Source organism: Astatotilapia calliptera, chromosome 8, assembly GCF_964374335.1.
Source record: "Astatotilapia calliptera chromosome 8, fAstCal68.1, whole genome shotgun sequence".
NCBI classification, from domain to species: domain Eukaryota; kingdom Metazoa; phylum Chordata; class Actinopteri; order Cichliformes; family Cichlidae; genus Astatotilapia; species Astatotilapia calliptera.
Genome location: NC_137429.1, coordinates 18,572,613 through 18,585,087, shown reverse-complemented (window position 1 = coordinate 18,585,087; position 12,475 = coordinate 18,572,613). Strand labels below are relative to the sequence as shown.

At 42.1% G+C, this 12,475-nt stretch overlaps 1 protein-coding gene across 2 annotated transcripts; it reads left to right on the top strand.

Annotated features, from left to right (window-relative positions):
- Window positions 1-5,274: 5,274 nt before the first annotated feature.
- LOC145430430 (uncharacterized) lies at window positions 5,275-8,564 on the top strand. Of its 2 annotated transcripts, XM_080305553.1 has the most exons (3): window positions 5,275-5,829; window positions 7,046-7,090; window positions 7,183-8,564. In XM_080305553.1, the coding sequence occupies exons 2-3, from the start codon at window positions 7,051-7,053 to the stop codon at window positions 7,926-7,928; spliced, it is 786 nt and encodes a 261-aa protein (XP_080161679.1). In that variant the 5' UTR covers window positions 5,275-5,829; window positions 7,046-7,050; the 3' UTR covers window positions 7,929-8,564. The 2 variants fall into 2 exon arrangements, with proteins under 2 accessions (XP_080161679.1, XP_080161680.1); XM_080305554.1 differs by lacking the exon at window positions 5,275-5,829 and having other exon boundaries at window positions 6,255-7,090.
- The last annotated feature ends 3,911 nt before the right edge of the window (window positions 8,565-12,475 follow it).

Below are 12,475 nucleotides of genomic sequence, written 5' to 3'. Positions count from 1 at the left end.
CTGGTTCTGCTGGAGGTTTCTTCCTGTTAAAAGGGAGTTTTTCCTTCCCACTGTCGCCAAAGTGCTTGCTCATAGGGGGTCATATGATTGTTGGGGTTTTCTTTGTAAGTATATCTTACAATATAAAGCGCCTTCAGGTGACTGTTGCTGTCATTTGGCGCTCTTTAAATAAAATTGAATTGAAAATTAAATAGATGTCACTGTGATGATTTCTTCCCTGCATAGAAAGCTTAGACCCAAATGCAGATTCAATGCACATGGTTAAACTATTTATGAGACTTTAGAGAGGGAATGGAGAACGTGGCTCGAGCTAGGAGTGTCAGCAGACAGCAGGAACCAGAGGAAAAGCTATCGAGAGACTGAACACCTGGCTCCTGATGGGAACAATCCAACGGGAATTCTGCAACAGAGGGAGAAGAAGTTGCTGGACGGGTAAGGGAGTTTGAGGGTAGGATGAGTACGTTGGCAGAGGAGACCTAAACACAGGGAAAACAAGGTTAAACACAGGGAAGGAGCACGCCAGAACTGGAGCAGAGGGGAAGCCTAGTTACCACTGGAGATGGCAGAACAAACTGGCGAGGAGTAGCAGGCAGCGCTGGTTTAAGAAGCCCTCCTGCTGATTGTTTGCAGATGAGGCCCAGGTGAGATGCTGGAAACTCCACCTCTGAAGTGTGGACACAGTATCCCCATTCCAAGTGGAAAAGCCCCTCAGACACTTCCGTGGTGCATGACAAGAAGGATGAGAAAGCATTCATGGTCCATCCATCCCTCCGTCAGCGTAATGCCTAAAAGTTTATTCAGATGTAAATGTATTACATTTTTAAATAAAGATCATCAGTGTTTTTAATGACGCTGCAGTTCATTCATGTGTCTCTATTGGACAGTGTTGTAGAAGTTACAGAAGACAGGAATCAGTTCCAGCTTGGCCTGACATTTGATCACTAGTGATGTGTGATACCACTGATTTCCTTTCCGATCCCATACCACGTAAAATTCAGGGTGGTATCGACGATACTGCTCCGATACTTTGTACAAAAACTTTACTCTTTTATTGTATCTCAAATTATAGCGTCATAATCATTACAGGACATCAGATTACTTGTTCTTATCACTTAATAATGCAGAATTCATCATATAGAAATCAAAAACCTGAAGTTGTGCACTATGTGAACACCTTGCCTGCCTGCAGCACTAAAGGACTCCCTGAGAGACGTCTGTCTCACCCTAGCAGCACCCGTCCTTCTCCTCCTCTTCAGTTTGCCTCAACATAAGCTCGTCATATTCTGTGATATGATTTACTTTGAGGTGTTTGACAAGGTTAGTGGTGTTGCCACAACACCTCACTTTCTTGCCACATGTATCGCAAACCACGTCTGGGCTGTTTGTGGATGTAAAATACGTGCGCACATGACTCCAGTTACGCTCAGCCATTGTTGTGAGTGCGCACGCCACAGGCTGCCACACATTTATACAGCCGTATTTCACACATGACTATAAAAGGCGGAAGAGGGAGTAGTTCTTTCCAATGTAGACAATCTGAATGATAGTTTCTTTCCACTGTGTTCCTGTTAATGAAAAACTACAATTTACCCCAAAATGATTCAAATATCGATATTTTAATGTGGAAACCTTCTGTTTCCACATCTGGACTTTCTGTTGCTGCCCACGCGGGTGAAACTTTCTTTGAAGTGGCTCATTGAAGTTGTAATTGATAATCAATTCCCACACAATGAGAGAATCCAATCAATTTGTTTATCAGGGGAAAGGTGTGATTTCTTAGGACACTGGAGCCTAACATTAACTGGTTTAAAATTAGCTTATTTCCATAAGAAGAAAAACATACTGAGAAAGAGATCACCAAAATATACATGTACAAATGTGAAATAGTCATATGTAGTGTGAAAGAGCTATTTGACATCTTTAAATTCAAAGTAATGTATAAATCCACTTACATAAAACATGAAAAGGCGGCGCAGCGATGCCCATCTCAGCCAGTGTATGATGGTGGGGCAAGATGGCAGCTTCCACAACATGACGCCAGCTCCTATGTATTTTTAGTAGATAAATGATACGTTTATGTATCAATTTGTTGGAAGATGTAATTACACCTTAATTATGTAATTAGAAGCAAAAATGATTTTTTTTTAATCAAATCACCTCAAAAAATTACTGTACTTACTTTCTAAATCATTCTTTACCTCTGAAAGGGGTGGCTGTGGCTCAGGAGGTGGAGCAGGTCATCTACTAATCAGATGGTTTTTGGATCGATCCCTGGCTGCTCCAGACTGCATGCTAACTGTCCTTGGGCAAGACATTAACCCCAAGTCACTCTCTGATGCATTCATCAGAGTATGAATGTGTGTGAATGTTAGGTAGAAAGCACAGAAAAAGGGCTTCTATGAACAGGTGTGAATGAGGCAACCTGTATAGAGCGCTTTGAATGTTCAGGTAGAGTAGAAAAGCACTGTAAAAATTTCTCTGTGTTGATTTCTTTTGGACCTCAAACATTACTCACCTTGTTGCAGGTTTCTTTATTAATGCTGAAAACCCAGAATGGAAACTGACCTTACTGCTTCCTTCCTTTCCAAACTATTGCGGCTCCTCCAACCAACGGCCGCGGCAGGCTAAACATGAGGACACAGATGACGTGCAACAGTAAATGGTAAATGGCCTGTATTTGTATAGCGCTTTTCTAGTCCCTAAGGACCCCAAAGCGCTTTACACAACCTGTCATCCACCCATTCACACACACATTCACACACTGGTGATGGCAAGCTACAATGTAGCCACAGCCACCCTGGGGCGCACTGACAGAGGCGAGGCTGCCGGACACTGGCACCACCGGGCCCTCTGACCACCACCAGGCGGCAACGGGTGAAGTGTCTTGCCCAAGGACACAACGACCGAGACTGTCCAAGCCGGGGCTCGAACCGGCAACCTTCCGATTACAAGGCGAACTCCCAACTCTTGAGCCACGATCGCCCCATGAGATACACCTCTGTACTATTTGCTACTTTTATTCCACATACAACTGTCCACTGTACAAATCGGCACACGGCCTCAAACCATTAAACAAATGCACAGACTGCACAAATAACTGCACCATTTACTATGCCAAATTTCAACATTGGCCTATTGCATAACTTAGTGCAGAAGTATACATAAACCAAAAGATGCATCAAAATGATTCAAGCTGCGCTCAAGCTGCAGTCAACAGAAGGTTTCGCCTCATGCTCACCCTACCTTTCTGCTCATTAACATCAGGTGCCGTGAACAGGTGAGTGCAACCACATTTATCACACCCATTAAATCCTTTTATCTCATTGTGTTTGAATAATTGTAATTCCTTCTACTGGGATCTCAGCCAGAAGTCCATCTTTCACCTCCAGCTCATTTAAATCTCAGCTGCCAGACTTATAACAAATTCAAAGAAATAAATCATCATTCTCCTCCTCACAACCTTTTGGGTATACGATACATGGGTACAAGCCTTGTTACAGATTTGGTCACTTTTTATGAACCAAGTCACTGCCTGCATTCTGCACATCAGACACTCTTAGCTGTCCGTGCAGCCTGGCTCAATGCAAAAAGAAAACAAACCGTTTCGTGTTTTAACTCTTTGAACTTTTCTTTTGAGTTTTTAACTAAGATTTTATTGTGTTCTTTAACACACTTTGTAACTGTTTTGAAAGTGCTAGGCAAATTAACTGTTAACTATTACTGTTATTATTGTTATTGACAGTCTGGAGCTTTGGCAGTATGGAAGGTGGATGCGAGAGGGAGACTTCATGGAAACCACCTTTTTCTTTCCCATCACCATATTCCTGAATGTTTCCAAATGCATAGGTTAAAAAAAACAAAACTCGTTGCTTTTTTAAAAATTCTGCAACACTCAGAAATCCTAGCAGCTGGCACCACCAATGGACGCATAGCAATGTGGAGGATGGTGGTGCAGTCGGGTAGCAGTAGACACTAAGCCCCAGTGGAAACTGCAGACACCAACAGAAATTGGAGGAAATGTCACTCAGCTACAGGTAATGTCTTGACCAGCATTAGTACATTACTTTCGTTTGGTTTAATTACACTTTTATTTTAACTGGAGATTGACAGTAACAACACTGTTTTTCTTTGAGCCAAAATTTCATTGAAGGAAATTTCAATGCAGCTTTGATGCTGGATGGAGACAGCAACGCATTTTAAAACCCTGACTTGGACTGTGGGAATCAAGTCTTTACAATGCACACACACACACACACACACACACACACACACACACACACACACACACACACACACACACACACACACACCAGCCTGACCAATAAGAGCCAAGAGTTGCAGTGATAGGCAGGCTGAACCAGCAAATAGCCAGAAACAACTGGTCAGTGCAGCACCGCCTCAGGTACCACATACAGATTTTAACTGGCTTCTGACTTTGTGTGGTGTGGAGTATGCTAGATTTTATATAAATATGGATGAGATTAGCTGGGGATGAACAAAATCTCCTTCAGCAACTATTAAATAGCCAGAAGGGGCCAGACAGTCAATATATTAATTCAGCGTTCCTACAGAACAGACCGTAAAGCATTCCCAAAAAGTCAAAACAATTATTTTAGCAGCTGATTTCTGTACTTAAAAAAACCCCAAACAAACATTTATTATAGCTCTATTATGTAGGTAATGTAGGAGACGTGGACACAAATACACAGAGGGTTAACGAGGGAAGTGGGAGCACACGGGGAACACAGGCGACACTGATAATCATAACGAGACACGGCAGGAGTAACACAACACTGACGGGAGACTATCAAAGTAAAACAGGAAGCACACAGAGACGCAGACCAGATTGGAAGAGAACACAGACATAGCGGGCTGGGAAAACATGGAATAAAACACAAGGAGGAGAAACGAGGCATGGGGGCTGGCAGATACACAGAGGGGGCACACAGGGGGTAAAGTCACGAGGGGAAATCAAATAAGCAACATCTTAACAGAACAACCGAGGGACCCTAAAGCTGACATCAAACAACAACAATACAAGACACACAAAAAACCAGGTAGAAGTCCCAGGACCATGACATGCAGGTGGTTACATATGGTTAAAATGATTCAAATGCACTAAGTATGCATGTTTTTCATATCAATATAGTCCATAACTTGATTACTGTCTGTAGCCCACATGATTAAACACTTTAGTTACATAAAACATGTGAGTTTAGATTTTATCTACTGTATAGCCTGTATAGTAAATTGATATGTAGCCCAATAAGTATAAAATCCAGAAAGCTACACAACATGGGGCGGTTCATTTACAAACACAGTTCTAACTTGAGTTTCACACAGTTTTTATTAGAAAACAATCAAATTGTTAAATGCTTCAAGTACACAAAATGTCAGAAATCTGCACCGTCATGAACAGAAATTTAAACCTAATTTTTCGTGATTTGTTGATTAACCCTCCGAGGTCTAAATCCCACGTTGTGCACATCAACATCACAGATTTGTACAAATCAAATTTATAACAAAGACATGTTAAATATTAAGCACTGGAAACAGCTTGTTGTTTTGTTGCCATAGCGTTTTGTTTTGTCTCCATTTAAAAGATATCAAAATCTGAGCAAACAACTTGATGTCAAAAGAATCTCTGCACATTCCGCAGTCTTTGCTGCTAAAGTGACATCACAGCATTTAAGCATGTTTGAATGAAAACATCAGCATATGAACACAAAACTGAAGAGACACTGCAACCGAATGAAAGCAGACCACTATTTAGTGACATTTGGACGTTTCCCTGAGGATTAACTGCTGTGTAATCTACCAAGAACTAAAGTAAGCTCAAATTTCAGTTTATAAACTCAAGATCATTTACTTAAATATATAAAGCCTGATTTCCCTGCTTGCCAGGACAGTATTTATGTACTTTACATTGTGCAAGACTAGACTATATTTTCCATCATAGAGAGGATGATGTGGATCTATTATTCAGGAAAACAAATGAAGACTTAACTATTTGTCAGCTGATGTAATATTTGACAAATGATACATAAATTAGAAAATGTTCTTAATCATATCTTAGAGTGACAGAAGCTCTTTTTAACACGATTATTTCTCAGATTATTTTGTTCATTTAGGAAAATAGAGAAGACGTAAGTTTTGTTCTCAAACAAACTATTAGAATTTCTGAGAAACTGAGCCTACGTGCACATGTACACGGCTATTTTTGAAAGCGCAGCTTTGTCTCTGCATTTGGGCCTTTCGTCCACACCTAAACAGCAGATTGAGTCACTGAAAGGTGAGATTTTTAAAAAGCACGTTTTTGTGTTCAGGTGTGGACGAGGAAAACGGACATTTACTCAGGCAATGTCAAAAGTGTGCGCCGCTGTTGAAGTCACGCTGTGGCCACGTTATTGTTTACGTGAGATCAATTTCTACAATGGCAGATGTAGACAACATACTGTGTCTGTTAATCTTAGTATCTGCAGTTTTTACACGCTTACATCAGACGTGGATTCTACATTCAACACAGACGCTCTCCCAACCCAAATCCTGACGTCGGTTTGGAAGAAATGTAATTTTAAAAAATGACATTTATGTATGCTGTATGCATTTAGTCCATTCCAAAGTTGTGAGTCTGTCTTTAGTTATTAACATTTGAAACGATGAAGGCACGTGAAAGTAACACAAAATTAGCTGCTTTTCCAGAAAAAGACAAAAACTTCTCAGAAGTACGTAAGGTTTTATGAGGTTTTCCCACCCAGGCTTCTAGACTTCTGATTGGCCAACATTTCTACACGGTTAAGATTTGGCGTGTTCTTGACAGCGTTTCACTTTGTTTTTAGTGTTTAGATGTGGAAGGAGATATTTTTTCAAAACTGCACATGTGGACTGGATTTTTATTTTTTTTTAAACGAAAAAGGAAAATCGTCCGTTTTCAAACATAGCCGTGTACGTTTGGACGCAGCCTAAAGTCATCACAAAAAAAGCAAATTCTCTGAACATTCTGGGTTGAGGTTTAGTGATCATTGTTGTTTTGTGTTCCTTGTAGTCAAAATGAGTGCAAGTGGAGACGGACCACAAAATAACCAAAACGGTAAGCACATGTACTCAGTCTTGAAATTGATGAAAAACAGATTTTCAGCAGATAGTTATGGATGTTAATTAAAAGATTTAATGATCTTGCAGGCCAACAGGTTAACCCACGAATGTTGGCAAATGGAGATCAGGAACCTGCTAATGGCTTCCTGAACAGACTGTATCGCGCTCTCCATGAATATTGTTGCTATCTAGATGAGCTAATAGCTTCAGTACTGGCACAATATGACAATTACCTTTACGGGGACGAAGACGATGACGATGACGACGATGACGACGACGACGATGACGACGATGACGACGACGACGACAACGACGATGACGACGACGACAACAACGACAACAACGATGACGACAACGATGACGACAATGACGGCGGCGACGGCGACGGCAACGATGACGATGACGATGACGATGACGACGACGACGATGTTCAAAATATTCATGTGAGGGACAATAATGCCAATGGTGACAACGATGAACAGCACGGGGATGCTGTGGTTGTGATCATTTTCAATGTTGGTGGCATTGAAAATGAGGAGGCATTTGAAGGCCGCATGGATGTTCGCCAGTACATCCCAGAAGAGGACCCTCAGCCAGGTGTTTCCAGGAAGAGGTCTAGAGAGAGGGATGAAGAAGATTTAGGAGCAAACAAAAGAATGAGATGGAGCGATGATGACTCTGAAGTATTTGAAGATGCGCACGAAGAGCTTGAACACGAAACTGGAGGCTCGAGGAAGCGTTCCCGAGAGGATTTTGAGCAAGAAGAGGAATACTTGCCTGTGTGCAAACTTCAGAGGTGTTCAATTGAGTCGACCAGCAGCAATGAAGACTAAGACTACTTCGACGGGTTTTTTCAGTATCCTTTCAGTAATCTGATGGCCTACTCAGGTGATCCTGAATCCTCTATGCTGCAATAAGCTGGGCATACACTGTGCTGCGATTTTTCAGTCGCGTTATTCGGCTCCTGATCAAACTGTAGGATTGACTCGCAGGGGTGAGAAGTTTGATCAAGGCCAAACTCGGGACGATCCCCAAAACGATCGCACGACTGAAAAATCGGCTCAAAATGGGCCAAAAATCGCACAGTGTATGCCCAGCATTAGGCTGCCGGGGGATTCCCATGATGCACTGGGTGTTTCTTCTTCACCCACTATGTTTAATAGACCTCTCTGCACTGAATGGTACTTGTTATTAACCTCTGTCTCTGTTCCATGTCTTTATACTATTTTCCTTGCCCCTCCCCAACCGGTCGCAGCAGATGGCCGCCCCTCCCTGAGCCTGGTTCTGCTGGAGGTTTCTTCCTGTTAAAAGGGAGTTTTTCCTTCCCACTGTCGCCAAAGTGCTTGCTCATAGGGGGTCATATGATTGTTGGGGTTTTCTTTGTAAGTATATCTTACAATATAAAGCGCCTTCAGGTGACTGTTGCTGTCATTTGGCGCTCTTTAAATAAAATTGAATTGAAAATTAAATAGATGTCACTGTGATGATTTCTTCCCTGCATAGAAAGCTTAGACCCAAATGCAGATTCAATGCACATGGTTAAACTATTTATGAGACTTTAGAGAGGGAATGGAGAACGTGGCTCGAGCTAGGAGTGTCAGCAGACAGCAGGAACCAGAGGAAAAGCTATCGAGAGACTGAACACCTGGCTCCTGATGGGAACAATCCAACGGGAATTCTGCAACAGAGGGAGAAGAAGTTGCTGGACGGGTAAGGGAGTTTGAGGGTAGGATGAGTACGTTGGCAGAGGAGACCTAAACACAGGGAAAACAAGGTTAAACACAGGGAAGGAGCACGCCAGAACTGGAGCAGAGGGGAAGCCTAGTTACCACTGGAGATGGCAGAACAAACTGGCGAGGAGTAGCAGGCAGCGCTGGTTTAAGAAGCCCTCCTGCTGATTGTTTGCAGATGAGGCCCAGGTGAGATGCTGGAAACTCCACCTCTGAAGTGTGGACACAGTATCCCCATTCCAAGTGGAAAAGCCCCTCAGACACTTCCATGGTGCATGACAAGAAGGATGAGAAAGCATTCATGGTCCATCCATCCGTCCGTCAGCGTAATGCCTAAAAGTTTATTCAGATGTAAATGTATTACATTTTTAAATAAAGATCATCAGTGTTTTTAATGACGCTGCATTTCATTCACGTGTCTCTATTGGACAGTGTTGTAGAAGTTACAGAAGACAGGAATCAGTTCCAGCTTGGCCTGACATTTGATCACTAGTGATGTGTGATACCACTGATTTCCTTTCCGATCCCATACCACGTAAAATTCAGGGTGGTATCGACGATACTGCTCCGATACTTTGTACAAAAACTTTACTCTTTTATTGTATCTCAAATTATAGCGTCATAATCATTACAGGACATCAGATTACTTGTTCTTATCACTTAATAATGCAGAATTCATCATATAGAAATCAAAAACCTGAAGTTGTGCACTATGTGAACACCTTGCCTGCCTGCAGCACTAAAGGACTCCCTGAGAGACGTCTGTCTCACCCTAGCAGCACCCGTCCTTCTCCTCCTCTTCAGTTTGCCTCAACATAAGCTCGTCATATTCTGTGATATGATTTACTTTGAGGTGTTTGACAAGGTTAGTGGTGTTGCCACAACACCTCACTTTCTTGCCACATGTATCGCAAACCACGTCAGGGCTGTTTGTGGATGTAAAATACGTGCGCACATGACTCCAGTTACGCTCAGCCATTGTTGTGAGTGCGCACGCCACAGGCTGCCACACATTTATACAGCCGTATTTCACACATGACTATAAAAGGCGGAAGAGGGAGTAGTTCTTTCCAATGTAGACAATCTGAATGATAGTTTCTTTCCACTGTGTTCCTGTTAATGAAAAACTACAATTTACCCCAAAATGATTCAAATATCGATATTTTAATGTGGAAACCTTCTGTTTCCACATCTGGACTTTCTGTTGCTGCCCACGCGGGTGAAACTTTCTTTGAAGTGGCTCATTGAAGTTGTAATTGATAATCAATTCCCACACAATGAGAGAATCCAATCAATTTGTTTATCAGGGGAAAGGTGTGATTTCTTAGGACACTGGAGCCTAACATTAACTGGTTTAAAATTAGCTTATTTCCATAAGAAGAAAAACATACTGAGAAAGAGATCACCAAAATATACATGTACAAATGTGAAATAGTCATATGTAGTGTGAAAGAGCTATTTGACATCTTTAAATTCAAAGTAATGTATAAATCCACTTACATAAAACATGAAAAGGCGGCGCAGCGATGCCCATCTCAGCCAGTGTATGATGGTGGGGCAAGATGGCAGCTTCCACAACATGACGCCAGCTCCTATGTATTTTTAGTAGATAAATGATACGTTTATGTATCAATTTGTTGGAAGATGTAATTACACCTTAATTATGTAATTAGAAGCAAAAATGATTTTTTTTTTAATCAAATCACCTCAAAAAATTACTGTACTTACTTTCTAAATCATTCTTTACCTCTGAAAGGGGTGGCTGTGGCTCAGGAGGTGGAGCAGGTCATCTACTAATCAGATGGTTTTTGGGTCGATCCCTGGCTGCTCCAGACTGCATGCTAACTGTCCTTGGGCAAGACATTAACCCCAAGTCACTCTCTGATGCATTCATCAGAGTATGAATGTGTGTGAATGTTAGGTAGAAAGCACAGAAAAAGGGCTTCTATGAACAGGTGTGAATGAGGCAACCTGTATAGAGCGCTTTGAATGTTCAGGTAGAGTAGAAAAGCACTGTAAAAATTTCTCTGTGTTGATTTCTTTTGGACCTCAAACATTACTCACCTTGTTGCAGGTTTCTTTATTAATGCTGAAAACCCAGAATGGAAACTGACCTTACTGCTTCCTTCCTTTCCAAACTATTGCGGCTCCTCCAACCAACGGCCGCGGCAGGCTAAACATGAGGACACAGATGACGTGCAACAGTAAATGGTAAATGGCCTGTATTTGTATAGCGCTTTTCTAGTCCCTAAGGACCCCAAAGCGCTTTACACAACCTGTCATCCACCCATTCACACACACATTCACACACTGGTGATGGCAAGCTACAATGTAGCCACAGCCACCCTGGGGCGCACTGACAGAGGCGAGGCTGCCGGACACTGGCACCACCGGGCCCTCTGACCACCACCAGGCGGCAACGGGTGAAGTGTCTTGCCCAAGGACACAACGACCGAGACTGTCCAAGCCGGGGCTCGAACCGGCAACCTTCCGATTACAAGGCGAACTCCCAACTCTTGAGCCACGATCGCCCCATGAGATACACCTCTGTACTATTTGCTACTTTTATTCCACATACAACTGTCCACTGTACAAATCGGCACACGGCCTCAAACCATTAAACAAATGCACAGACTGCACAAATAACTGCACCATTTACTATGCCAAATTTCAACATTGGCCTATTGCATAACTTAGTGCAGAAGTATACATAAACCAAAAGATGCATCAAAATGATTCAAGCTGCGCTCAAGCTGCAGTCAACAGAAGGTTTCGCCTCATGCTCACCCTACCTTTCTGCTCATTAACATCAGGTGCCGTGAACAGGTGAGTGCAACCACATTTATCACACCCATTAAATCCTTTTATCTCATTGTGTTTGAATAATTGTAATTCCTTCTACTGGGATCTCAGCCAGAAGTCCATCTTTCACCTCCAGCTCATTTAAATCTCAGCTGCCAGACTTATAACAAATTCAAAGAAATAAATCATCATTCTCCTCCTCACAACCTTTTGGGTATACGATACATGGGTACAAGCCTTGTTACAGATTTGGTCACTTTTTATGAACCAAGTCACTGCCTGCATTCTGCACATCAGACACTCTTAGCTGTCCGTGCAGCCTGGCTCAATGCAAAAAGAAAACAAACCGTTTCATGTTTTAACTCTTTGAACTTTTCTTTTGAGTTTTTAACTAAGATTTTATTGTGTTCTTTAACACACTTTGTAACTGTTTTGAAAGTGCTAGTCAAATTAACTGTTAACTCTAACTGTTATTATTGTTATTGACAGTCTGGAGCTTTGGCAGTATGGAAGGTGGATGCGAGAGGGAGACTTCATGGAAACCACCTTTTTCTTTCCCATCACCATATTCCTGAATGTTTCCAAATGCATAGGTTAAAAAAAACAAAACTCGTTGCTTTTTTAAAAATTCTGCAACACTCAGAAATCCTAGCAGCTGGCACCACCAATGGACGCATAGCAATGTGGAGGATGGTGGTGCAGTCGGGTAGCAGTAGACACTAAGCCCCAGTGGAAACTGCAGACACCAACAGAAATTGGAGGAAATGTCACTCAGCTACAGGTAATGTCTTGACCAGCATTAGTACATTACTTTCGTTTGGTTTAATTACACTTTTATTTTAACTGGA